General features: G+C 42.0%; 3 protein-coding genes across 8 annotated transcripts in view; 2 read left to right on the forward strand and 1 right to left on the reverse strand.

Annotated features, from left to right (window-relative positions):
- arhgap32b (Rho GTPase activating protein 32b) overlaps positions 1 to 12,899 on the forward strand; it is a 46,372-nt gene extending 33,473 nt beyond the window's left edge. For 5 of the 6 annotated variants that reach the window (XM_057055329.1, XM_057055330.1, XM_057055331.1 and 2 more), the window contains 12 exons: positions 2,762 to 2,911; positions 4,379 to 4,481; positions 4,941 to 5,085; positions 5,467 to 5,549; positions 5,772 to 5,879; positions 6,048 to 6,193; positions 6,598 to 6,799; positions 7,054 to 7,199; positions 7,314 to 7,388; positions 7,523 to 8,356; positions 8,502 to 9,121; positions 9,288 to 12,899. In XM_057055329.1, coding sequence (XP_056911309.1) covers positions 2,762 to 2,911; positions 4,379 to 4,481; positions 4,941 to 5,085; positions 5,467 to 5,549; positions 5,772 to 5,879; positions 6,048 to 6,193; positions 6,598 to 6,799; positions 7,054 to 7,199; positions 7,314 to 7,388; positions 7,523 to 8,356; positions 8,502 to 9,121; positions 9,288 to 11,501 — 4,826 coding nt within the window. In that variant the 3' untranslated portion in view covers positions 11,502 to 12,899. Of the gene's footprint in view, positions 1 to 47; positions 1,310 to 2,761; positions 2,912 to 4,378; positions 4,482 to 4,940; positions 5,086 to 5,466; positions 5,550 to 5,771; positions 5,880 to 6,047; positions 6,194 to 6,597; positions 6,800 to 7,053; positions 7,200 to 7,313; positions 7,389 to 7,522; positions 8,357 to 8,501; positions 9,122 to 9,287 lie in introns of those variants that run through there. The other variant, XM_057055335.1, reaches the window with a different exon arrangement.
- Positions 12,900 to 13,925: 1,026 nt separating this feature from the next.
- Positions 13,926 to 17,243, forward strand: h3f3c (H3 histone, family 3C). The gene is made up of 4 exons (XM_057055340.1): positions 13,926 to 14,067; positions 14,882 to 15,022; positions 15,335 to 15,488; positions 16,036 to 17,243. The coding sequence occupies exons 2-4, from the start codon at positions 14,895 to 14,897 to the stop codon at positions 16,162 to 16,164; spliced, it is 411 nt and encodes a 136-aa protein (XP_056911320.1). The 5' UTR covers positions 13,926 to 14,067; positions 14,882 to 14,894; the 3' UTR covers positions 16,165 to 17,243.
- Positions 17,244 to 18,984: 1,741 nt separating this feature from the next.
- crx (cone-rod homeobox) lies at positions 18,985 to 21,948 on the reverse strand. Its single transcript, XM_057055339.1, has 3 exons — positions 21,293 to 21,948; positions 20,382 to 20,533; positions 18,985 to 20,203 (listed from the first exon to the last, which is right to left on the reverse strand). Exons 1-3 carry the CDS (start codon positions 21,387 to 21,389, stop codon positions 19,568 to 19,570), a joined length of 885 nt encoding a protein of 294 aa, XP_056911319.1. The 5' UTR covers positions 21,390 to 21,948; the 3' UTR covers positions 18,985 to 19,567.
- Positions 21,949 to 25,419: the final 3,471 nt, after the last annotated feature.

A 25,419-nucleotide genomic window follows, 5' to 3' on the forward strand; every position in this document is an offset into this window, starting at 1 on the left:
TCGACTTGAAATATTGCTTTAGCATCACCCGGTGCCCAACATTCACCCTGTTTGGTGGGACGATCTACCTGGAGACCAGCTTTTTGAGATGGCCTATGGGATATTTCCCTTCTTTTCCAACTCTGCCCCATGTTTTGTCTGTTCGTAATTTGGTGTGAAAAGTGAGTACTTTTGCTTCAGTATTGACCCTTATCATGAGTTATGTCTCTTTTGTCCCTTAATCCTACATTTTGTTTAATTTACCTCAAAAAACGTTTCACTGACAAAAAAAATCTGCCAAAATCCAAGGATAAAATTTGTATTTGTATTTTTTTTTTATTCTGTTAAATAAGGAGCACTTAATAGTAACAACACTTTTTATTGGTGTTATTATTCTACTCTTATTCTAGCATTAGTTTCAGAGGGCATTCGTTTTAGATTTTATTATATTGTCTCTTCAATAAAGTCACCATCGCCATCCACTGCCAGTATTATGTTGATGTACTGGGAACATTTGTTCAGAAAAGTCTTGTTTTGACTGGTTTCATAAAGCCGTGTTGTTGCGTGGGTTTGGTGAGTGCTGCTCAGCCCTGCTCCTTTGTGGACCATGTGTTGGAACAATAAGTGCTGCTGGTACAATCACCACACTCCAGAGCAACACCTCTGACGCGCCTCTGTTGTTTACACACCAAACAACCATCCAGAAAACCCCTCGGGTGACTGGGTCGGACGTGTTGTGAGTAGACTTTATGTAAGGTAACCACTTTTTCCACTGACATCAGTCACAAAGAATATTTCAAATATTGCAAGTAAATGTTGAATACAGGGAAATCAGTGGCTCAATAGTAAGTTGAAATGTTGGCATAGGTCTTTGGTCCAGCTACCACAGTAATTATGGTCTTTTCACTGATGGCCTGGGAGTAAAATTGTGGTGTTTCAAGTGCACAGGGACATACAGTAATATTATCAGTGTAGTGACAGTGGCCAGCAGTGGGCTCGGGCCGCCGTGTGTGTGGTCACAGGCTTCGTCTCCACATCCAGCTGGATGATGCCGTAATCACTTCTATTCTTTCATCAGATTCTCTGAAACATGTCAGCAGTTTGAATTTCCCAGTCAGCTGTTAACTTGGGCGTGCGTGGCTCCGGAGTCTTGAGATGGGGGAGTTTCGGAGACCGTGTAGAGATATGACCACACCTATTTGTGGTTGTGTATTCAGGGAACACTGACACATACAGTAGTTGTATCAAATATCTGGAAGTGCATCGGTTGGCTCTGTCGTGTCCCTGCTTTATAGACTGCTCTAAACTCTGTTCAGAAAAGAACTCTGAGGTAAGAATCCCCTTCTCTCTCTCTTTTTTTGAAAAGATTTTCAGTGAATAAGTGGAATGAGGAGATGAGTCATGGGTGGAGAACACAATGTTTGCCATTACGTCTCTAATTGTTCCTCTTTTTAAGGCCCCTGTACTCCTTCACCTCCTTTCAGCTGTGTTTTATCAAAACCCTGTCGGTGTTCCTCATGTTACATATAGTATAGCTATTCTGCACTTGTAACCTCTGGTCTCTCTGGATTTGATCTGTTACATAAGTCAAACGTGCAAAACATTCAAATGTCAACTCGGGGAAAGGGCATGAGTAATTCATTATTTACAACATAAGGACCCATAAAGCACGGAAAGATTAGACTCCTAAAGCTCAAGTTGTCTTTTGTTTGAGTCTGTGCTGTCTTCCAATTTGTCAAAACCAGCCACCACAAACTAACCAGTCCAAGCCCCCCACCAAGTGATTACCTTCCCACATGATGACATGTCCAATTAATTCAGCTGGAAATTAACTTCAGTCCAATTGGCTCATTTGTTTGTCTGTTATATATTTTTTGGATTCTAAATGTAAACCGTATAGTTTACCGTATAGTTTCTAATTAGTTGTTGTTATTAAAGGTACGCATGTAGGCTTCATGATGCTGAATCTGTAAATGAACGATTTTGACAGACTAAACAAAAAACAATCCCGAATTCCTTACAGCTCAAACTTGAACATAAAATCTGCATTTTAAAAAAAAAAAATCATTTCTAATTCAGAATTTAATTATTATATTTGGTTAGGTAGAATATATTAAAATGTGTTGATAAATTGAACCTATACTTGGCTAAAAAAAATAGAGTATTTCAGTCATACAGTTGTCACTTTTTGTCAATTTGGGACGGCAGAACACATTCTAAAATCAGATTTGATCACTGTACAAAACAAAGTGAGTCAGGATAGAATCGTTGGCACCAGTTTGTTTGTTCGTTCTTTCTTTCGTTAGTTCGTTCTTTCTTTCACTGCATCAAATTTAACTCGGTAATTAACGTTTCCACATCTCTGAAGACACAAAAACTTTCTGTGTTCTGGGTGGCTTCCCAGACATCTTATCTGATTAAAGCAGGTTGCATTTTTAAGTACCGGTAAGTCTGCTGCTATCCATGCCTTGTTCTGAAGGGGAGCAGGGGATACTGGTGTGTAATGTGGAGAATTCCTTTGTAATTGCCTGGGAGGTGGTCTTTTTAAGAACCAAGCTTTTGCCAGAGGAGAGGTGCACATGCATAAAAGAAGGGTTTGCATTAAAAAGCAGCTGAATTACACAATGGGACAAACTCTGAGCAGCTTGTCTTAGGTTTCACACTGGTGCACAGATAGATGTGTGAAAGCTGATCCTGTGTCCAACCCACAATTACTGTAGCGTCCCCCGCATGTGTGAAATGCATAGTGCATAATGCCTTTTTTCCTGTGCTTTTTCCCAAGTGTCTAAGAAGCACGGGAAGCTGATCACCTTCTTACGCTCCTTCATGAAGTCCAGGCCCACCAAGCAGAAGCTGAAGCAGAGAGGCATCCTCCGGGAGAGGGTATTCGGCTGTGACTTGGGGGAACACCTCCTCAACTCTGGACATGATGGTGAGTGAAATGCGCATTTTCCTTAAAACACTTTTTGTCTTATTTGAGTGAGAACATTTTCATGTGATGACTGGTTTCCTCCATGCCATTTGGTGAATGCAATCTCCATTAGTAACTTGGGTATCAAAGACTTCCACATTTCCAACAATTCCTGCAGCACCTGGGAAGTTTTCCCGGCTTACAGGCTGACACATCGTAATAGTTTTTGATTTGCTTTAAAACTGTTTTTTATTGCAGACAATATCAGTCCTGTCAGTCATGTTATTGAAATGCATCACCATGTAAAAGTCACTATGTTGATCCACAGCTGTCACTGTTCTGGTGTGTCAGTACACGGAGCTTAGCTGTTGTTGGAGCATCGGTGACAAATTGGGATTATCGTGACATCTTTGTTACACAATGACATTTTTTGTGATGCTGCTATTGCTGAATGTTGAATAACTTCATCTTATCTTTACTAGTGTCGGTAGAGGTCAAAGAATTCCTTGAGTAATTTGAATACCTCAAATTAAACTAATCAAGGAATTTTCTCTTCCTGGAGTAATTGTTTATTTCAATCTAAATTTCAAAGCACATTTTTTTGCATGGACTACGCTTAATGTGGCACAACACTTATGTCACCCACGCAAATGAAGATGGAGGCAGAAATATTAAGTTGAAGGAACGGGAAGATGGATGAGGGACAATAGCAATAATGACAACATTTTCTCTGTTGTATTTATAATTTAATTGAAATGAAAATGATGTTTTTATCCGATTACTTCATTAATCCTAGGAATTTTTACTAAATTATCCAATTACTAAACTATTGGATAGCCGCCGCTCTAAATGTCAATGAAACAAGAGATTGAGGCAATTTTTTATTCAAACTGGCAAAAAAAAGGCGCTTATTGACTTTGGGTCCATCTGAATGAGTCTATGTTCAACATTGACTTTACATAAAATACAAACTGTGTTTTTGTGTTTATAAGGTCTCGCTGTCTGCTGCTGCATGATGTTAAATCGTTTCTTTGTGTGGAATTTGTCTGAACAGCTGCTTCAGTGTGTATCTCTGTTAAGTTGCAAATGATGTCTGAGCTGTGTGCAGCCGACGTTACATTCTTCTCTCTCTCTCTCTCATGCACATGCAATCATTCATACACGCACACATAGGCATGCATAAACAGATAAACAAAATGTGTCCATTAGTCATAGTTTAAATAAAAAGGAAGTTCTGTGTATTTGACTTTTTGCCTACTTTACCACAGTTGTGTTATGACGCTGAGCATTTGTAATTAGCTCTGTTTGTCTTTGACAACAACATGTCTGTTCAAAGTAGACCACAACAAACCAAGAGAAAAAACATAGAAAGCCATAAATACATGGATATATTATGCTTTTGTTGTACTTATTTACTCTCTGATCAGGGTTGAGAAGGTCTAATTATTAGACCTGACATTTTCTTTACACATATTCCTGTTTTTACAGTTCCACAAGTCCTCAAAAGCTGCACTGAGTTTATTGAGAAGCACGGGGTGGTGGATGGCATCTACCGACTGTCTGGAATCGCCTCAAATATCCAGAAATTGCGGTACGAGACTCACCCTCTTTATTTATTTTCAGTATGTGGTCTCGAGTATCAGGTTTCAGCTGTATCATGCGGTTGATATTATGTGTTCTGTCACAACAGGTTGCATCTGCAGTTGTTGCATTAACTCGGGTCAGCCGTTTAGGCGTCCTATTTTAGTCACACAATGTATTGTTTTGGTGTATGTTTGCATGTAAATATGTCTGATACGATTTTTGCTTTTTGGAAGTACATCCATTTGACTGATGGAGACTTCTTTTACTAAACTCAGTTATCCATTCTGTCACACTTCATTGAAATGTTGATGGATTCAATTGTAATTATTATTGGAAGAGATTCTAAATCGTACATGTAGTTTAATTTGGAATAAAGCAACAAAGCCGTTGTTGGATAGTGCTTTTGCAGTAATCTAATCAAACTTCCAATAATTGGACTGTATTTGACCTTTTCCTGTTTCATCAGGCACGAGTTCGATTCTGAACAGATCCCTGACCTGACCAAAGATGTTTACATCCAGGACATCCACTGTGTCGGCTCGCTGTGTAAGCTCTACTTCAGGGAGCTGCCAAATCCCCTGCTGACCTACCAGCTCTATGAGAAATTCTCTGTAAGCAAACGCATCACAGTTCCAGCCACTATTTACATACCGTATATTCACTAGCCACTATATTCATTATGCCACCCTGTGTAAGTCGCCTCTGCGCCAGTGAGGACTAAAAAACACTTCTGCGTCACAGCCCCATAAATGCATCTCAATGAATATGACACACCCTGTCATTACAAATGCAGCCAACCAATCTTTCACAAATATGCTTCTCCAGTCGAATACAAGTGTCCCTGAAGATGAAGTAAATGTTTGCTGGTTGCCGTGGCAGCTGTGGGAGCCAGTGTGGCTATAGAGCCTCTGTGGTCCCTGTAGTTATGTGAAGCTTATGTTGATGCTCACACTCTCCCTGTTTACAAGTCTCTCCAACTTTTCACTCTGAAGGATGCTGTTTCAGCAGCAACTGATGAAGAAAGGCTCATCAAAATCCACGATGTCATCCAGCAGCTTCCCCCGCCACATTACAGGTTTGTATATAAACTGAGAAGCAGCAAAAATGTTTGGGTTCAACAATAAATAAAATTCACGTAATAATCTCGTAATAAAAGAATCCACATTCTAATCATTAAATGGCGTTCCTCTTGGACTTGAAATATTGATGATGTGAAATAGCGTTGCTGTGGTCATTAGTTTTGCACCTCCCTTGCAGGAGCCAATTAAATGTGAATAAATTAATATTTGATTCATAGAACCCTGGAGTTCCTAATGAGGCACCTTTCTCGGCTGGCAGCTTTCAGCTATGTCACCAACATGCACAGCAAGAACTTGGCAATTGTCTGGGCACCAAACCTGCTGAGGTGAGATTCTCTCGGTTGAGTGTATTCTCTAATTTAGGTGTGGAAATCAAAAAGGAAGAAAGTGGGCTATTGTAAGAGCGATTCATTCCATTAAAAAGTTGTTACACATGTATTAATTGTAACTGTAATCAATATTTTCTCTGCTCCCTATTAATGTGCCTGTCTCAGGTCTAAACAGATCGAATCTGCCTGCTTCAGTGGTACAGCGGCTTTTATGGAAGTAAGAATCCAGTCGGTAGTTGTGGAATTTATCCTCAACAATGTGGATGTTCTTTTCAGTGCCAAACTCAGCTCGCTGATACGAGAGGGAGCAGGTGAGTTCCTGCATAATGTAAGGGCCCGGTTACATGACAACAAAAATGGCGAGGTGTGGCATTTGCCATTTTCATCTCACCTAGGAACAACAAAAATGGCTGACTACTGAGCCACAGGTGTGCTGCTAACTGTAATAGGTTTGTTGTGGTCTGCTGCGTCAGTACTCTGACCAGCGGAGATCCATTTGTCATATTTGTCAAGGAGTCAAAGGTTAACTACTGGCCTTGCATGCACACTACCTCGTTTTCACACCATGAACACAGAGCACTTTTGAAAAAGCAAAGGAAAAACCTTTCCATCTATGGTGACATGTAAACATAGTCTAAAAGTCCTCATATAATTACTGTTTGCTATAACTGCTGCTGCGTAGGCTTGAGTTATAATGGCTGCCACATTCCTGCAGGTCATAACTCTCTGTCACGTCCCAAATCCCTGCTAATTTCATCACCCTCCACCAAACTCCTGAGCCTGGAGGAGGCCCAGGCCAGGACCCAGGCTCAGATCAATTCTCCAGTTACCGAGGACAGCAAGTACATCGAGGTGGGCGAAGGTCCAGCCGCCCTACAGGGGAAATTCCACACTGTCATTGAGTTTCCTACAGAGAGGTTGGTCGTAATCATGATTACTTAGCTTAGCTTATGCTACAGACATGCCCAAAGTAAAACATTATTGAAATAGTAGTTGCCTTTTATTATGCTGGAGTGTGTCTCCCTCTGCTGGTTATTTGTAACAAGTTTAATCTATTAGTCTATTCTTAAATCTATTAAATGTTCTAAGTTTAATAATAGATAATATACCAGCTAAGTTTTAGAGTGTTATGCATTGTTTATAAATAGTTTTCCCGCTTGTCTAATTATAGGAAAAGGCCTCCCAGTAAGTCCAAGAAGTCGCCTGTGGGGAGTTGGCGTTCTTTCTTTAATTTGGGCAAGTCTTCAGCTATGTCCAAACGCAAGCTGCACCGCAACCCCAGTGAGCCCAATGAACTCAAGGCCATGGCCCTTGCTGGTGAGTCACTCTCTCCGATTTAAAATTAAATCACTCCGTCTAAAAACTGCTCTCATTATCGGTGATAGAGGTCTCAATGTGGGTGGATGCTGATGTCTAATCTTTATTTTTCAGGAAGCAGAGGAGATACCGCTACATTAAGATCAGCTAAAAGTGAAGAATCACTCAGTTCACTGCACAATGTTGAAGGTACTTTCACAACTGCTTTATCTCAATCTTCAAATTGTCAAAACAATGGCTGGTGGCTTAACAATAGACACAAAGAGACAATTTTTTTTGTTTTATTTGCCTTTAACGTTTTCTCTCTTTCTTTTTTTTTTAAGGAGAGTCCAAGGTGTACCGGCCACGGCGACCACGCTCCAGCAGTGATGCCCTGTCTGCCTCATTTAATGGCGAGTTGCTGGACAGCCGGTTGCACTGCAACTCCTATGACAACCTTGACCCAACAGAGGACAGTGATGGAGATGATGGGCCGATTTGTGTGCCTGCCCTCATCTCACCTCCCCGCTCAGCTGGTGAAGACGTGGACCTCAGCCCACCAGATATTGGCATGGCCAGCCTGGATTTCGACCCAATGTCTTTCCAATGTAGTCTCCCTGACACCACCTATGCCTTTCCCGCAGATGACTGTCCGGCTGGGGCTGAGGGTTCCATTTTGAAAAAGAGCCCCAGCAGCATCTGTTGTAACACCAATGGCTCTGATGTCATCTCTGCCACGTTCTTGAGCAGTTTGACTTCCCCATTGTTGTTCACAGAGATCAATAGGGCTGTAGAAGAGAGGGCCCAAAACAAGAAAGTGACCAAATCCTTTTCTTGCACTGAAAAACCCACTCAGGCTGTGTCACCTATTAAATGTACAAAGAATGCAAGTTTGACACCATTTTCCAGTCAGGAGCTTGTCTCTAAAGACACACCACCTATGAATAGTAGTGGACGTGCTGTCCCTCTCTTACCATTATCACCCCCTTCAGTAGCCAAGGACTCTCCTTCCCTGATGGGCAGTGTCCTGCTGAGGGCCGCTGAGCCGTCGCTTAGTGAAGCTTTCCAGATTGAGTTGCAATCCAAGCTGGCAGCATTTGACGGCATGGAGAGTCGACACCTGAAGGACGACAACAGCAGGGAGCAGACAAAAGCTGCCGGCAGCCAAGAGCAGCAGGGTAGGGAGAAGTAACTAACTCTTTTTTTTTAGGTTTAGATGATAAATTTCCAAAAAGTATGGATCTTGTTAAGAATGTGGTCTCGTTACACCTTTCTCGATTGTTTTACAACTCCATATCTTCTTTTTATTTTTATCCCTAATAGGAGTTTTAGGCTCAGATTCATCACAGGATGTCACCACTCATTTGGTCGACGCTGCAGCTCCTTCTACTGCCCCTCCTCCCGCTCCTAAAAATGCTGCCCGTATGTTGGCCCTGGCCCTGGCTGAGTCTGCCCAAGAGGTGTCAATTCACTCTCAGTCTTCTGAGCCGTGTACACCGGAGTCCACTCCATCGTCACAGGACGTTTCCCATTTCCAGGACTCGTCACAGGCGCCAATTGTGACTGTCTCTGAAGAGGAACCGATTAGTGGGAGTTCATTACCACCATCGCAAAACAACCCTACTTCGACTCTCACATCAGCCTCACTGTGTCCTATTACTTCCAGTACTACTATCAAGCAGCAACTACTAGATTTATCCACCTCCATTGTTAAAATATCAGAAGATACCATATGTTCTACACAGACAGACCCGGACTCAACTCTATCAGATCCTCCTCAATGCTCCGGATCACCCATCTTACCTTCTCCAGCCAGAAAAGAGACAGAGGACCAGCAGACTTTAATTGGACAGATCCCAGTTCATACCAATTCATCCGAGAACACCCCAGCCTCCAAACCCAGTGGCAGCTGCAGGGACGGCGGCGTTTTATCACAGCCAGAGGCAAGTCTCATCTCTTTTCTTATAATATTCTTACTATAATAGCCAGTTTTGTTACCTTTTATTATCAGTGTCTTTACAGTGTAGGATTAGTAGCAGAATCATGGCTAAATGAATGATTTCCATAAATTTGGTACTGTATTATAATATGTGCCTTTTTCCCCCTCAGATAAAAGCAGAAGAAAATGTGCCATCTGCGATGATTTCCAAGCCATCAGACCATGCACCCCCACCAATTCAGAAACCCAAAAGGCAGGCTCTGTCACTGCCACAACATCAGAAACAACCTCAGCAGCAAGCTCAGGCACAGCTTCGTCCTTCAGCCCAACTTCAGTCGCCTTCTCAGCCACCAGTACTGTCTCACAGCCAGACGACGACACCGGTGCAACCCCATGCCTTTTCAAAGGCCAGTGCCAGAGTCACCCCGACTACGGCTGATCATGCTGAAAAGCCTTGGGAGGCCATAAAACCACTGCAATCCTGTACTGAGCCTTTAAAGTATCACGATTCTTGTGGCTCTGTACCTCCACCCCCTCCTGTCCGCACCATTGAAAGTAAACTGGCCGCAGCAGCACTTAGCCAGAGTGAAGCCTCCTATCATGTCCTTCCTAAATGTCCTACTCCCGATCATCTGGAGGATGCACCATCTAACCATCCACTGTCTCCTCACAAATCTTCCATGCACCAGCCGACCTATCCGTACCATGCTACAGGGGAATCGATCTTAATTGAGCCTCCAGGATCTGGATACTACTATCAAAGGCCTGTTTCTCTGGGCCCACAGTCTGTGCCACACCAGTGCCGGCCAGAGGGCGTACCCCCACACCTCTCCTTTGTGTCTAAGTCTGAGCCTCAGATACCCTATGTTGTACGAGCAGACAACAGATACAGCACTTTAGGCCCCAGGTCCTACCACCACTCTATAAAGTCCAGAGGAAACCCCCGCAACGTGTATACGTCACCAGGGTATCAGGGTTATAGCCACGACAGACCTCATGGCTATCCCACCATTCGCAGAGTGCACTCTCTTCATGTTCCGTCTACTATCCGCTCGGTGCCCATTCAAAGGACTGAGGTTCCTCCCGATGATGATATGTTTTTGTATCACCGACCCATGCACCAGTGCAAAGCCTACCAGCATCCTTCACAGCAAACCTCACAAGCCGACTACCATGTCACCCAGCTGCAGCCTTACTTTGAGAATGGACGGGTACAGTATCGCTACAGTCCCTACTCTGGCTCAAGCCCCTTAGATTTATCTTACTACGACATTGACCCTTATGGTACGATCCGTGTGCGACCCCACCACTCCTTTGGTCGAGAACCAGGAGCCGTTGTTGGTCGGCCAGGTGGGAAGGCAACTGGATACCACTACCTTGCTCACCATGTTCTCCCACTCGGGAAGGAGCATAGCTTTGTGACTAGAGACATGCCCCCCGGTCATGGTACCAAGGATGCTTCTTTCCTTACTTGGGACCCAGAGGAGTCAGAAAGACTCCGTATGCACTCCATTCGCAGGGAAAGCAGGGCAAGACAGAAAGTCAAAGGCCCTGTCCTGTCTCAATATGACAATGTCGGCCTCTTTGCTCCTGCAGATATATCAGGGTATGAAACTCAGCATTTGCGCAGTAAATCCGACCCAGGAAAAACTGCGGTGGCTGCGACCGAGAGCAAGGATGGACGTTACCACCCCAGGCATATGGCATCGGAGCCCGAAGTCCTCACTTACATGGAGACTGATAAATATGCCCAAAGCAGTTTGACATCTGACAAGTCAGAGGGCAAGCAAAGCAGTTCCAAGAGATGCCAGTCTTCTCATTCCGTTCCAGTTACCCTGAGCCACAATGTCTCCTACCAGCAGGATGGCGGCTACCGTGAGGCTAAGTATGAAACGACAGAGGACAAGCAAAGTGGAGACAGCAGCAGGTCCAAACATTGGCAGCAGGAGCATCCCAGCAAAAGGAACACACAACCACGTTACGAGTGTCCTAATTTTGACCACCACCAGAGTAAACTGAAAACAGCAAGCGGCTACCACAATTCAGACGATCAGCCATCAGCCCGTTCTAAACCGGAGCGTTCACACAGCGTCCGAGAGCAGCAGCACTGCAGCCAGGCGAAACCTGAACTGGACAGAGACTACTCTTACCAGAAACATGGCACTAAAATTGTGCAGTCCCACTACGATAACTTGGACGATTACCACCCAATACCTCAGCCTCAGGCCCCTGTCCAAAAATGTGAAGGCTCGGGTTCATATCCTGCCCCAGGATTCACAGCAAACCACAGCAACAGAGCATACTCCACCGCACTGGGTCAGGGAGCCTTTATTCAGACTGACTTGGCTATGCAGAGGCCAGAGACAGAGATACGTACAGAATGAAGCATTTACACATGCAAATGTGTGATATTTCTTTAGCTGTGTAGAATAAAATCGACTGTTGAGCTATGGTCGGCCAGCCTCTGCAGGACAGTGGACTGTTGTATCACAGATATTTTTGCGCCTCTGTATTTTTAATGAATTGTAAAAATGATAAGACTTTTTGCAAAAAGTCTGGAATGTACCTGAAATTATTGTCGATCATATTATCATATTGATTGATCGAGACAGTAGCCAGTCATTGATGTACATATGAAAGAGCTAAGGTACTTTTACAGGAACTCCAAAAATGTAAAATATCAAACTATGTAGTGAATCGTATATATGACTAGACTCACTAGTTAAAGGGACTATTAGTTGTACTTTTTAGATGTGGCGCTGGGAATGGACATAGTCGGGAATTAATGTTTGCATTTTAGAAATGCATGCACTCTCTCTTACAGAACACTTCTGTGTACTTGACTATCATCTATTTTTTCCTGAATGTTACAGCACAAGATACTGAAGCAGGATAAATATTGGTCAGCGCGCCCTCCCTGCTAATACAAAAACACAAGCATACAGTGTGTCCATTTTTTTTATCTTGAAAAACCAGCTGGATGTGAGGTCGACAAGGAGACAATATATCTATCTGATTGCCTCTCTGTGCCATTTTCATTAACTTTGAATTCAAATGGGATTTTTTTATTTGGTACTTTCTATACCGGAGAGGGACCAACTAATATGTGCAGTTGTTGCATATAACTAGGTCTAAAGGGATGAATGTCTGTTGTATCGTTGAGACGTGTAAGCAAATGTGCCAGGGGAAGTTTTAATTTCATGACATATCATTAAAGGTACTTTAGGGAGCGGTGTGATGTAATAAAGACCTAAAGATTATCTTGACACAGTGATCAACACGTCAGTTTATTTGTGGGAAAAACAACTTTGTTATGAGCCTTAAATTAAGTTCATGCAGACCCTAATCTGTTCACCGTTGTCATTTTTACTGTGATGATACATAGAAATTAATAACTAAAACTGAAAGTTGACATTGAGAATATTTAGTTTTATATAATTCGCAGGTATAAAAATTAACAACTGGAAAGGTGATTATCAAGTATTAAAAGACTTTTCAGGCTGTAAATGATATATATGGAATATCCATCTGGTATTATAAAACGACATCTTTTTGGGTCACCTTAATGTTCAAACTGCAATATGTTTCAAATGTCTAGTTCGAGGTTGTTCTCTGTAACTGTTACTTGTATATCGCTTGCAGGTTTTGCTCCTCTCGCCTTATTTAAAGCCTCAGCTGGGGCATTAAAGTAAGGCACCATGTACTTGAATGTGAACGCTCTTGTTTCCAACCAGAGGTATCTCTCATTAGATATTAAATGAATAAAACTGTTCAGGAATAGAGTCCTGTTTTGTTCATTCAGAATTGTTGAACTAATCTACTTTATTAAACTGCAACTCACAAGATTTCTGTCATATTAGTGAATACAGCTAACTTAGTTGCCACACATTCATATTATATAATAATAGTGTATTTTATTATTGACGTCCCCAAAATTTCGTTAAAGTTGAGGGAAAATCCTGGGGTCTCAAGTATGAAGTAGAACCAAACAATGTAAATATTTAGGATGTAAACTGCTTTTTTAATGGGCATTGACAAGGTGCCTTCATGGCAATACTGAGTACCAAACTGACTTTATAAAGTCAGCTTTTAGTCTAAATCTTTGGCAACTTATCACTTGGTTATAATATTTGCTCAATTTTTTTTGTTACTTATTAAGTATGTTTTAAATCTAGTTGTGCCCACTTGCACCGACCATTTTTATCCAATAATGTCAAAATCCACCATTTGAAATGACATGTTGCATTGATGTTCAAAGGCCTGAAGGCTCTTTTAATTTGGATTTTAAATAGTCATAGATTTCAAGTCCAGTCAAAGCAAATATTCTGGCTGGATTAACCTAACTAGACAAGGACATACAAGGCTACGGTTGGTGGAGTGAGTTCAGTGAATTTAGTTGGGTTTTGCGAGGGCGGCAGACCTGTTTTATAGTTTAACATCTGCACAAACAAGCCAGAGGCTCTTAACATATTTTCAATAGTTTTTAATGAGAAAGTGGTTGCAGGAAATTGTGAATCCAACCGCAACTTCAACAGAGCAGTAAATATTAAAGCATTCACTTTACACATGGTAATCTATTGTGAATCATTATTATTTCTCAATTAATTGGTTACATTTTGTGTTGTTTTGCACGCTTCCATCATAAACAAATGGAGGGGGGAAAAGCCCTCCAAAGTAAATACCTTATTGTATCGTGCCTGTTTCCTCTGACATTTTTCAGATTTCTTAAATATAAAAAGGTGCATAACATAATTCTGAGCATTATACGCGTGTCAGTATAGCTATGGAGTAGTGCCGTTTATCTTATTGTTGTGCTAAGGTTGTTGGGAAACACATGATTGACATCGCCGCCATTTTGCCTCCATTGTGCGAGATAGTAAATATCTGACACTGCTACACAACCACAACACTCGGCTGTCCGCGCAAACAAAAGCGTTATATTCGTCCTCGGTGAGTTGCATTCAAAAGATGCTTTTAAAATATACTTTTTTCACTGACGTGTGATTTAAAGGACACGTCGAAAGGTATTTTTGTACGGATATAGCGTGTTATTTCGACGCTGCGCTGAGAAAAGCAGCTGCCGATGTTTGGGCTCGAAAGAAAAACGACTCGTTGCTCTTCTCGGCAGCTTATCTCCGCTTTCGCCACCGTTTTCTACCTCCATGTTTGTCTTTAACGTGCCTGTGTTTCACCAGATCGTGCGATTATTTGACATTAGAGTCTCTATCCAGGCATTTGCTGTTAGTCGCAAATGAACACGATGTTTGTTTTGAAAGAAAATGTTAAAGTTTTGGTCCCGCTCTTTCCTTGCTTATATCAGTGGATTCAATTGGGTCGGCAGCCATAACCTCGCGCCAGGAGGCGGGAAATAGAGAGTTCGTCCCGCCCCCGACCGCCCAGACTAGAGATGTGATTGGTCAGTGGTTGTGACGCGTTGCGTGATTGGTGCTTTTCAGACGGTAATGACGGTCCAACGATGTGATTGGTTCTGACGTAGCATGGCGTTGATTGCGCCGCATCAAACGTTGAACAAACTAAAAACACAGTGTTTATTTTGCATTTGACATGCGATGACAATGTTCCTGCAAATATCTGCATATCCTGCAGCAAATATCATGTTATAACGACTTAATACAACAGCTTATTAGCAAATTTTGGACTTTGTCTAGCTATCATTTATGTTGCATGTATGTTGAAAATGCATTCGGGATACATTAAATAATTAGGTAATGATACTAAGTAAATATGTTATCTTTTCCTTCAGGTGATTTGTCGTAATGGCTCGTACCAAGCAGACTGCCCGTAAGTCTACCGGAGGAAAGGCTCCTCGTAAGCAGCTGGCCACCAAGGCTGCCCGTAAGAGTGCGCCCTCTACCGGCGGTGTCAAGAAGCCTCATCGTTACAGGTCAACGTTCCCACCAGACTAAATATTTAAACTGTGTTTAGAGGTGACGTGTTAATAATAAATCCTACATATCAAGCAACCAAATGTTTGTACCCAACATTAAATTTTACTTTTGGTGTTAAAATCTTTTTTTCCCTCTCTTTTTTAATTAATAGACCACAATAAAAGGGATTTTCTTGTGTTTATTGATGGCTAGAATATAGTTGTGTGAATGATAAATCCTGTTAGCCAGTTGTGGATTGACTGAAACAGATTGACACGGATGTGCTAAGATCTTCGTTGGAATGTTCACTGAGTTGGACTGCGTTTCAGGCCTGGAACTGTGGCGCTGAGAGAAATCCGTCGGTACCAGAAGTCCACCGAGTTGTTGATTCGTAAGCTGCCCTTCCAGCGCCTGGTGAGGGAGATCGCCCAGGACTTCAAGACAGACTTGCGTTTCCAGAGTGCTGCCATTGGAGCCCTGCAGGTGTGTGTGTGTTTATGTGAACTTAAATGTGGCGTTTTCTGCCCATTTTTAAATCTTTACTTTTGAACTATAATGTAACAGCCCCACATGGTTAATCATCCATAATCTAGAGAACTTTACCAGTAAGTTCCCGGCTTCACTTTTTGGTATGGTAGCACCACACAACCTATAGCTTCTACTTCAGTTTAATGTCTAAACTACTATAGTAAAAATTAACGTCTGTTGTTGGCCGGCTAAAGGCACACCACCTAAAAAAATCACACAATCCGACATTCTTTATTTTTATAAAATAGACTTTATACTCACTCCCAACCCAAACAAGGATCCAGAGGAAATGGTAATTAATGGATTATCAAGTCTACACATTTATAATGGTGCGGTAGATTCTACCTCCACTCCAGACTTTAAATGTTACATTATGCAATGCTGATATTTGAAATCTCAACGATATTTAAACGCAGAAGAGCAGGGAAAGGCGTTTAGTCTTAGAGCCAGTACCTGGACCATGCAGCTGACGTGCTTGTCCACTGTTTGTGTGCCTGTGCAGGAGGCCAGCGAGGCGTACTTGGTGGGTCTGTTTGAGGACACCAACCTGTGTGCCATCCATGCCAAGCGTGTTACCATCATGCCCAAAGACATCCAGCTGGCCCGCCGCATCCGTGGAGAGCGTGCATAGTTGCCCTGATGTTTCACCTCTTGTCTTTTCTTTACTTGTACCTACCCTCAGACCCTGATTCTACCCCACCCACCCACCCAACACACATGTTCCTGCCACCCCTCTTGCCCAGCTCCACAGTAGACTGTAGTTAACCCTGATTATGAAGAGTTAGTAATATGTTGAAGTCTGGTCTTTCATAAGTTTTCGTCTTTACCAAATGTTTTAGGGTACCTTTTTGTGCATGTAAATGGTTTGGCAGATTAGAAATACATACATACACACACACACACACACGCACACACCAGTTCTCCAACACACATCACTGGTTTTGGGTGATGGATTTCTCCCTGATTGAAGGTCAGTGGTTGTGGATTGTGTGGTAGATGCCACTGCAGCATAAGGATGTAGCAAAGGGACTAGTCTGCTTAAGGGGAGCTGCAACTTCCACAGCAGGGTGCTATTAAAACTAGTCCCGAGGCTTCTACCTGAACAATCGAAGCCCAGTCTGGCCTTTTCGCTCAACACCAACTGCAACCAGACTGTGTGGCTGTGTGTGCTCAAATTTTTCTGACCACTTCTACGCAACATTTAATTATCATTTTGTTGTGTAATATTAATTATTGTGCATATAGTATTTTTATGCATATTCACAAATAAGCAACTTTCCTCTTATCACTTCCAAAAATCATTGCATTAAGTGAGATAAAGCATTAATTATTATCAATATTGACAGTTTTGTTGCAGTGATCTGGTTCTCTGTGAAATTTCAGGAAGGGCTTCTCTCTTTTCCAAGACCAGTTTTATTCTATTGGCAGCCACAAGGGGGCGACAGCTCACCATCCCCGCGCTCTCCGTCTGTTTTCTGTCATCGTGACGCTCTTCTCTCCAGAGAAATTTCAGCAAAATACAGATGGGGAAAGTTACACCCTGCGTGTGTAAATCTTTACATATAATCTGTCCTTATCTTAAAATTTGTGATACACAATATAACCTCATTTTTTTTTCTTATTCCTTAAGATTTTCAGACATAAATAAGTCGATCTTTGTATTTTCCAAATTTCTCATATTATGGTGGTAATAAATAGGTGTCAAACAAACTGCACGTTGTTGGGAGTATTTATTTTTTTGTCAGAGCAGAGATAGGGTGAAAATGTGAGTGATATGGAGATGAACCCAGGTTTAAATGCTGCTTTTCCAGGTTTAGTCTGGGCTGGTTGGGCTCTCCACTCACATATGTGAAACATAATGGCAGCAATAAACCTCTTAAATTTCATTAGTTCTTATTACAACATTGATCTTTGGTTTGAATATAAAATTGCTCTATGTTAAAATCTACACTCACATATATGTGTATTTCAGTTTAAAGTTAGCTGTAAAGGACTTCAACTGAATCCCATGGGAGTGTAATATTGGCTTTAAAAAATATTCCAAGAATCTTTGTCTGCACTGGGTGTAAACTACAGTTAAACTTTCATTGTGTCATTATCGTATTACATGTATATATCTGATATTTGTTGTGCTCTCAGCAGGCATCTGCATAGTTCATGAGAATTATTAAATATAATCATATTTTAGAGGAGCTAGTGTTCTATATTTTCAGATTTGATGGTCTAATAATTGTGTCATCAGATTTCATGAAATTAATTTGAAATTAATTTCCATTTATAGAAACCCAAAAGGAACTTCCTCAGTGTCTCAGAATGGTTAGTAAGTTCTATTTAGACAAGAACCTTGTGCAGTAAGGTTTCCCCACCATCTTGTTTTTACACCGTTGGTTCTTCTCAGGCTGTTCTGTCATGTTCACCTTCATCAAGGTCTGCTTGGATTCTTCCATCCCCCATCACATCTGCTCCTGCCTGGGATTACAGCAGCACAAGTGTGCGTGTGTGTGTGTGTGTGTGTGTGTGTGTGTGTGGCCGGATTAGAAACCCATTGCCAACACAGGCTAACCAATCAGGGAGTGCAGACACAAAGATTAACCAATCACACCACAGGGAGGGAGGGCAGAGGGATTAACCAGAGCTCAGAGTGGGATTAGGGCAGAATGGAGTGCTACAAAATGTTGCTTGCATCTCCATCCACCTCTCGCTGAATGTTCAGTGATGTTATTCAGATTGTATAGGACTAACAGCCGAATCTGTTATTATTATGTATAAGAATTAGTGGTTTGTTTATACCTCACCTTGAATTTTAATCATTTATAGCGGCCGTTCTAAAACAAATCTGATTTTGCTCTCAAAAAGATGTTAAACAGTTTTGTACTCATCCTCATTCATCATCACAGAGCTTCACAGCACCACACAACAACCAAGATGTTTGCATGTTCTATGTAAAATGGAAGTAATCAGGTCATCTGAGGATTAAAATTGTCAGGGAATGTGGAAATTGATGTGTCTAAAAGATAGATCCTCTTCTGGAGGAGTAAAAAACTACTGGTTAAACTGCGAGATGTGAAAATATTTGATGATAAATAGATGAGATAGATGTGGTTAAATGTGGAGATGGGGGCGGGGTTGGTGGATGAAGGTAAATGAACTACTGCGGCAGAAAGAGATGGATGGAAAAAGATAAAAGGTGAGGAAAAACTGAAGTGGACCAGAGGGCTGAGATGGTGACAGAGGGGGAGACGCAATAATCCTAACTAATTCACTTAGGGCATTTCAGAAGGAAGGCTAAGAGGATTGGGACACTCCCCGCATCAGATGAACTAAAATAACCAAGATGGAGCAGTGCGGGCTGAGCGACACGAAGGATCCTCAACCTGCTGTCAGCACCCAAGCTCAATTCCCCAGTGAGCCCAACTCTTAAAAACTCCACACTCATCTGGCAGCACAGGCCTGCAAAGAGTAAACGACTTTAATGGGTCACACAGCTAAAACAGAACAAGTTGCCAAAAAAACAAACTAACAGCTAACACGGGAATATGCAACACAAAAATATCTAAACACAACCAAGAAAACGTACAGATGTAAATGTAACATTAAACAATAAATTAATCAATTGACATAATCAACCCCTGAAGGAGGAAGTGACATTGAAACTCCTTCCTGTCAATGGCTTTAAAACTAAGTGTACAACAAAGTAAGTGTTTATCTGTGTGTGTGTGTGTGTGCGCGCATGCGCATGTGTGTGAGACAGTCACGCTTCCCTCCATCACATGTCTACAAATGCTCCGAAGGCTTTTGTACTGCTGTTTAACCAACATTGGAGCATTTGAAGAAGACAGCAGATGTGACTAAAAATCAGGCAGCATTTACAAGTGTCTCTTCATCACCAACATCATTGAAAACAGAACATTTTTCTACTGAAGTTGCCTTTAGAATATGAAAACATCTTATAAAGAAAAGAACTGACAAACAAACAGACAGAGTCCTCTGGCTGCACTGCTTCACATGACCTCACATATCTGTGATCAAACTTTCTAGAGGACCTGGAACTTCCAGTTTTGGTCCTTATGGTCTAGGCAATCCATTGAGGTGAAGCCCAGTTTCCAGGCCTGTTGGTCTTTGTAGTCCAGGCAGTCAACGGAGGTAAAGCCCAGAGAAGAGGCCGTGCTGTAGCCCTGGGAGGAAAGGGAGGCAGGGGACTGGCTCAGGGAGCCCCCCATGGAGGGCACGCTGATGGGGCTGAGGGCGCCCACAGTGCCGGACAGCTGCGAATGCATGGGCGACAAGTAGGCGCTACAATCCAGGCCAGTGAAGTAGGAGGTGGTGCTGGCATAGCCCTGGCTGTAGGTGGACGGCTGACCATAGCTCATGGGGTAAGGTGAAGGTCGCTGCATGCAGGGGGCCGAGGAGGACGCCAGGGGGTCCGGCAGGGGCGAGATGGTCGGGCTCCAGATGGAAACAGCCGTGTTTCCAGTGCTGGAGCTCAGGGCCAGACTGGGCCCTGATTGAGCAGAGGAGGGACTGTAGGAGCCCGATGGGTTAGGGACCGGATCAGGAGCGCTGGCTTCCTGCACTGGGGAGGCCTTCTTTTTGGGAGGGCGGGGTTTAGACTGGCCGCTGCTTTGTTGCTGTTGCTGGCGGCATTTGGCACGGCGGTTCTTAAACCAGACCTGCAGGTGAAAAGGGAATAATGATGAGGAACTGCAGGAGACACAAACCGACTGCATGTTGCTTCTATCTAAAAAGTTGATTAACAATGCAAAATGTAACTACAGATTATTGTGTTTTTTGTTTGTTTTCTGTTGGTTTGTCTGTTTGGGGCACCCATCTTGGCTGTGGCCTGCTTACCTGTACACGTGACTCTGGCAGGTTGATCTTGAGGGCCACTTCCTCCCTCATGAATATATCTGGGTAGCGGGTTTTGGAGAAAAGCGCCTCCAAGATGTCCAGCTGTGTCCGGGTGAAGGTTGTGCGCTCTCTGCGCTGCTTCCGGGGAGTGGCTACAAAGATGCAGAGGGGGAATCGTTACACACACAACATGACACAAATGACAACATTAAAGAAAACACATTTTTGAGGCTGTTTAAAGACTCTATGTAAAGGTGTCAATATTTAAATGATCCGTTTATTCTCACAGGAGACTTTGATGCTGAGCCAACACGAATAAAAAAAGTATTTTTCATCTCAAATGATGTGGTTTTGACTAACGCCAGGACACTCTTTATAGTCCCAATTTATCTGCTTTACTGTAGCAAAACGCCCGAGTGTGTTTGTTTCAGAACAAGAAGAGTGAGCAATTACAGCCCGGCGCTGAGACCATTGATGCCACTAGGCTGTTTATTTAGGCGCGACGCCACGACAAATTTTAAAGTAGCTTCTGGATAAAAAGAGAATTATAAAGTGAACTTGTCCTTCGTTATTATAATCAGACATTGTTTAGAGTTTCCTAACCTATCATGAATGCTTAAGTTTAAATTAGAACAAAGTGGTCTGTAGTTTCATGACGCTGTTGTTAAACGGTGGAAATTGTTCATTTAAAATTTAGGCAAATCCATCAAATTGGCGCAATGACGAGCAGAAAAAGGGAATACAATGATTCTCTAAACTGTTATTCCGACTTTTATTTACCTGATACGCATTTTAAAATTTGTTTTCAACTCTAACTGAATTTCCACGACGCTGCGCAAATCCCGTGCGTCTTTACGCACAACTATACACTATAAATTTTAAGTTTTAGTATTTTCAGTTGAAATACTCACATGGATAGGCGACTGTAGTGTGTAGCACATCCATTCCTGGTGCTGGCAAATTTAACCCATTCATAGTGTAATGGGGTTGCTTTATGTAGGACATCATCCTTACAGCAGCCTTTTAAGTCCTGACGATGTCGGACACGCAACCCAACAGGCGAGGCCACCTCACAGCTCAGCTCAGCGCGTCCGTCCTACACGCTGCGTAAAAGTAGTGGGGTGCGCCGCAGTTCACCAGAGAAAAATCTCAAAGTATTTTTGTTGTTGTTTTCTCTTGTTTTTTGCCCCCCACCCCTGCAGTTTTAGCTTTGAGTGTGGGAGAGCTGATCAGCTCCGCAGCATCCGGAGTGCTTTTCAAGTTGCTTTTACCGTTAACTCATGACACAGGTGAAGACCTCCGGATACCTCTGCACCACTGAGTTTCTTCACCCGCACACGCCGCTAATTAGAGTGAACAAGTGTCTCTGCTAAACCACTCCCACTGCGCCCGCGCACGCACACAAAGGTGAACCACCCTGAGCAACAGGAAACATGGAACTCAAACAAAAAGAAAATTACTCAGTCTTTAATATGAATAATCTTCTTTCAACACAATTTGTTATGACACTAAAGATAAACAGAACAAATTGGTTCATGTATGAATAATGCATAATGCTGTGGGACATTAATCCAAATAAAATTACTTGACAGATGGGTAGATTTAATTGTCATTTAAAATTACTTCTGCTTCAAAATGTTTGGTATACAACTCAAACATTTTTATTATTTTTTAAATTATCCTACGTTTCTAATAAAAACGTTTTATCTGCAGTCCATACTCACTCACATGTAACTGAAAGAAAAGGCCTGCACACACACACACACACACACACACAGAAAAAAACAGACTCAAAAGTGACACAGCCCATTTTATTTATCATAAAATGCTCAATCTGAAACAGTATTTTAACTGCAGCTGCATGCGAGGAAGGCTTGGCGCTCACACCTGGACAAAAAGAAGAAGAAACGTGAGAAAAGACGGAGAGGGTGCTGAAGCTTTGTGAGATATGGAGAAGCTTTCGGTCTAGACAAAGACAACTCGAGAGGACAGGACTGAATCTGGGTTATAAACATGTGGGATTATGATGAGACCTGGAGGAAACACAACAACACGACACGTGGCAAATCTAGACCGAGCATGATTCTGCTTGGTGCGTTCTTTTCACCAGTTGTTCGGTGAATATCATCTTCCAGATGATGACGATGATAATGATGATGCTACAAAGCCTCCAAAAGAAGAACAGCTTGTCTTGGAGTGGCAACAGCAAATAGGGAAGTGGGGAAGAGGACTGATCTTGTTTAATCCTTGGACAACTACCCTCCTCCCCATCCCCCCATAGGCTGGGCTGACAGCCACACATGTGAGTGATGGAAGCAGAAGCTTTAATGTTGAAGACAAAGAATTTGTGATGGACTGTGGACACGAAATCGGGAGGCTGGTTGGAAAACTGGAGGGAAGGGGCTACGAAAACGGGAGGGGAGTGAGCGGTATAGAGGAGAAGCAGGTGAAGGGGCAGGAGGGGGGGGGGGGGGGTGAGCTCTCCTTCTCGTCCCCACTGACACACTGCTGCACTTAATCCAGATTAGAGTGTCTAAAACAGGTCGTCTAAATCTACAGGCCGGAGAGGAATACAGAGGGTGCTTGTCAGTCCCAATCACTCAGTAACACACACACACACACACACAGTAATAATCTTCTCAGAGCAGACCAGGTGCCACCCGAACAACCATCACCCCTCACCAGTTGGACCTTTATATTGCCTGATTGAGCGCACACTTCAGTCAGGTTTATGCATTAGTCGACTCTGACAGCAGGCAGTGGCCGCCGGAGTGTGAGAACTGTTGTGCTGAGTCGCTCTGTGCGCATCTCCAGGCTGCTGAGTCACCACAAGACCCAGTTTCACCTGCTGATTTAACATGTGCGAATAATGACTCTGCCCCACCATCGGAGGATCAAATAAATACTGAAGGATATCCCAAAATATTCCTCCCAATTGAAAACAGTTGAAAACTGTGGAACTATAGAGGCAAGAGTTAAGAAACATCACAGGTTTAAACCAAAAAAGAGCACAGGTTCAGGTTGGAACCCTGATGGGTTTTTATCGATGCTTTCATAGGCTCCAAGATCACAATGTTGTTCACAACTTGTGTGTTTATGTGTGAATGGAACATCTGGTTATTAGTTTATTGACAATTTTGTTGCAAGTAGATCACAAATACAAGACCTCAAATGACTCTGAGAAAATGGAAGCGGATTTATAAATTTAAAAACATTCAAGTCCTTGAACATTTCCAGGACTAAACGAATATGGCCAAATGAATAAAACGGTGTGACCGTGTGATAAGACAACTACGTTATGAACCATCCAGATCTCTGAGGTCATCTGGGACAGCTCTGCTCTCTGTCCTGAGGGTCACGACTAAACATGAGGGGCAGATTTGAGTTTATATGCACCAGATATCTGCAACTAATGTCCGGGATCCTGTAGGTCTGTTGCAACTCACGCTTCTTCTGAACTGAGGCTCAAAACTGTTTTGTTTGTGGAAACGTTCATTAAAACCAAGTTTGAAGGTTTTGATTATTTTCTTACGCTGAAAAGTAACTTAATCTTTTACCGCTTTTTATCTGTCTTAATATATTTGAGCATGTTTTTAGTTTAACTGAGCTTGATTATAGTTAACTGTTTTTTGTTTTCTGTTGGTTTATATTTTAAATTTTGATCTGATTTTGTCTATTATGTTCTCTGTACATCTCATTAAATTGCCTGTTGAACTGTGTTGTATAAATAAACACTGACCTGAAGTGGGTGAATGGTTTACATATACATGATTATATATAACATATAACACATACATGATTATACATAACATATAACATGCAGATGATTATATATAACATATAACATGCACATGATTATACATAACATATAACATGCAGATGATTATACATAACATATAACATGCAGATGATTATACATAACATATAACATGTACATGATTATACATAACAATAACACATACATGATTATACATAACATATAACATGTACATGATTATACATAACATATAACATGTACATGATTATACATAAATATAACACATACATGATTATACATAACAATAACATGTACATGATTATACATAACATATACATGATTATACATAACATATACATGATTATACATAACATATACATGATTATACATAACATATTGTATGTTTAAATAATTTGACTTCACTTTGGCCAACGAACCATCACTTGGAACTCACTTTCAATTTAAAGATTGTTCAATCACAACTTTTGTACATAAAATCTCACAAAACTATATAGATTATAGTTAAATTAGTTAAATTAATAAATGAGTCAATTATTTTCTACATCTAGTAGCAGCACCAGTCACAGCATCAGTAGCAGCAGTAGTAGTAGCAGTCATAGTAGTAGTAGCACTAGTAGGAGTAGGAGTAGTAGTAGTAGTAGCAGTAGTAGTAATAGCAGCAGCAGTAGTAGAAGCAACGTTAGTAGTAGTAGCAGTCGTAGTAGTAGTATCAGTAATAGTAGCAGCAGCAGTAGTAGTAGCATCAGCAGTAGTAGTCGTAGTAGCAGGAGTAGTCGTAGTAGCAGGAGCAGTAGTAATAGCAGTAGTAGGAGTAGCAGTAGTACTAGTAGTTGAAAGTAGTAGTAGTGATAGTTGCAGTAGTAGCAGAAGTAGTAGGAGTAGTAGTAGCAGCAGCAGCAGTAGTAGTATTTGCAGTAGGAGTAGCAGTAGTAACAGCAGCAGCAGTAGTAGTATTTGCAGTAGGAGTAGCAGTAGTAGCAGCAGCAGCAGTAGTAGTATTTGCAGTAGGAGTAGCAGTAGTAGTATTAGTAGCAGATGCAGTAGTATTAGTAGTTGCAGTAGTAGTTGTAGTAGCAGTAGTAGTAGTAGCAGTAGTAGTAGTAGTTGCAGTAGCAGTTGCAGTAGTATTAGTAGTTGCAGTAGTAGTTGTAGTAGCAGTAGTAGTAGTTGCAGTAGTTGTAGAGCTGGGGTCTGCCAGAGTTTTGTCCCTTTTAAAAGTATCTAGATTTGCATCTTCATTCCTTGGGGAATGTTGACTCT

Source organism: Takifugu flavidus, chromosome 14 (assembly GCF_003711565.1).
Source record: "Takifugu flavidus isolate HTHZ2018 chromosome 14, ASM371156v2, whole genome shotgun sequence".
Taxonomy (NCBI): Eukaryota; Metazoa; Chordata; class Actinopteri; order Tetraodontiformes; family Tetraodontidae; genus Takifugu; species Takifugu flavidus.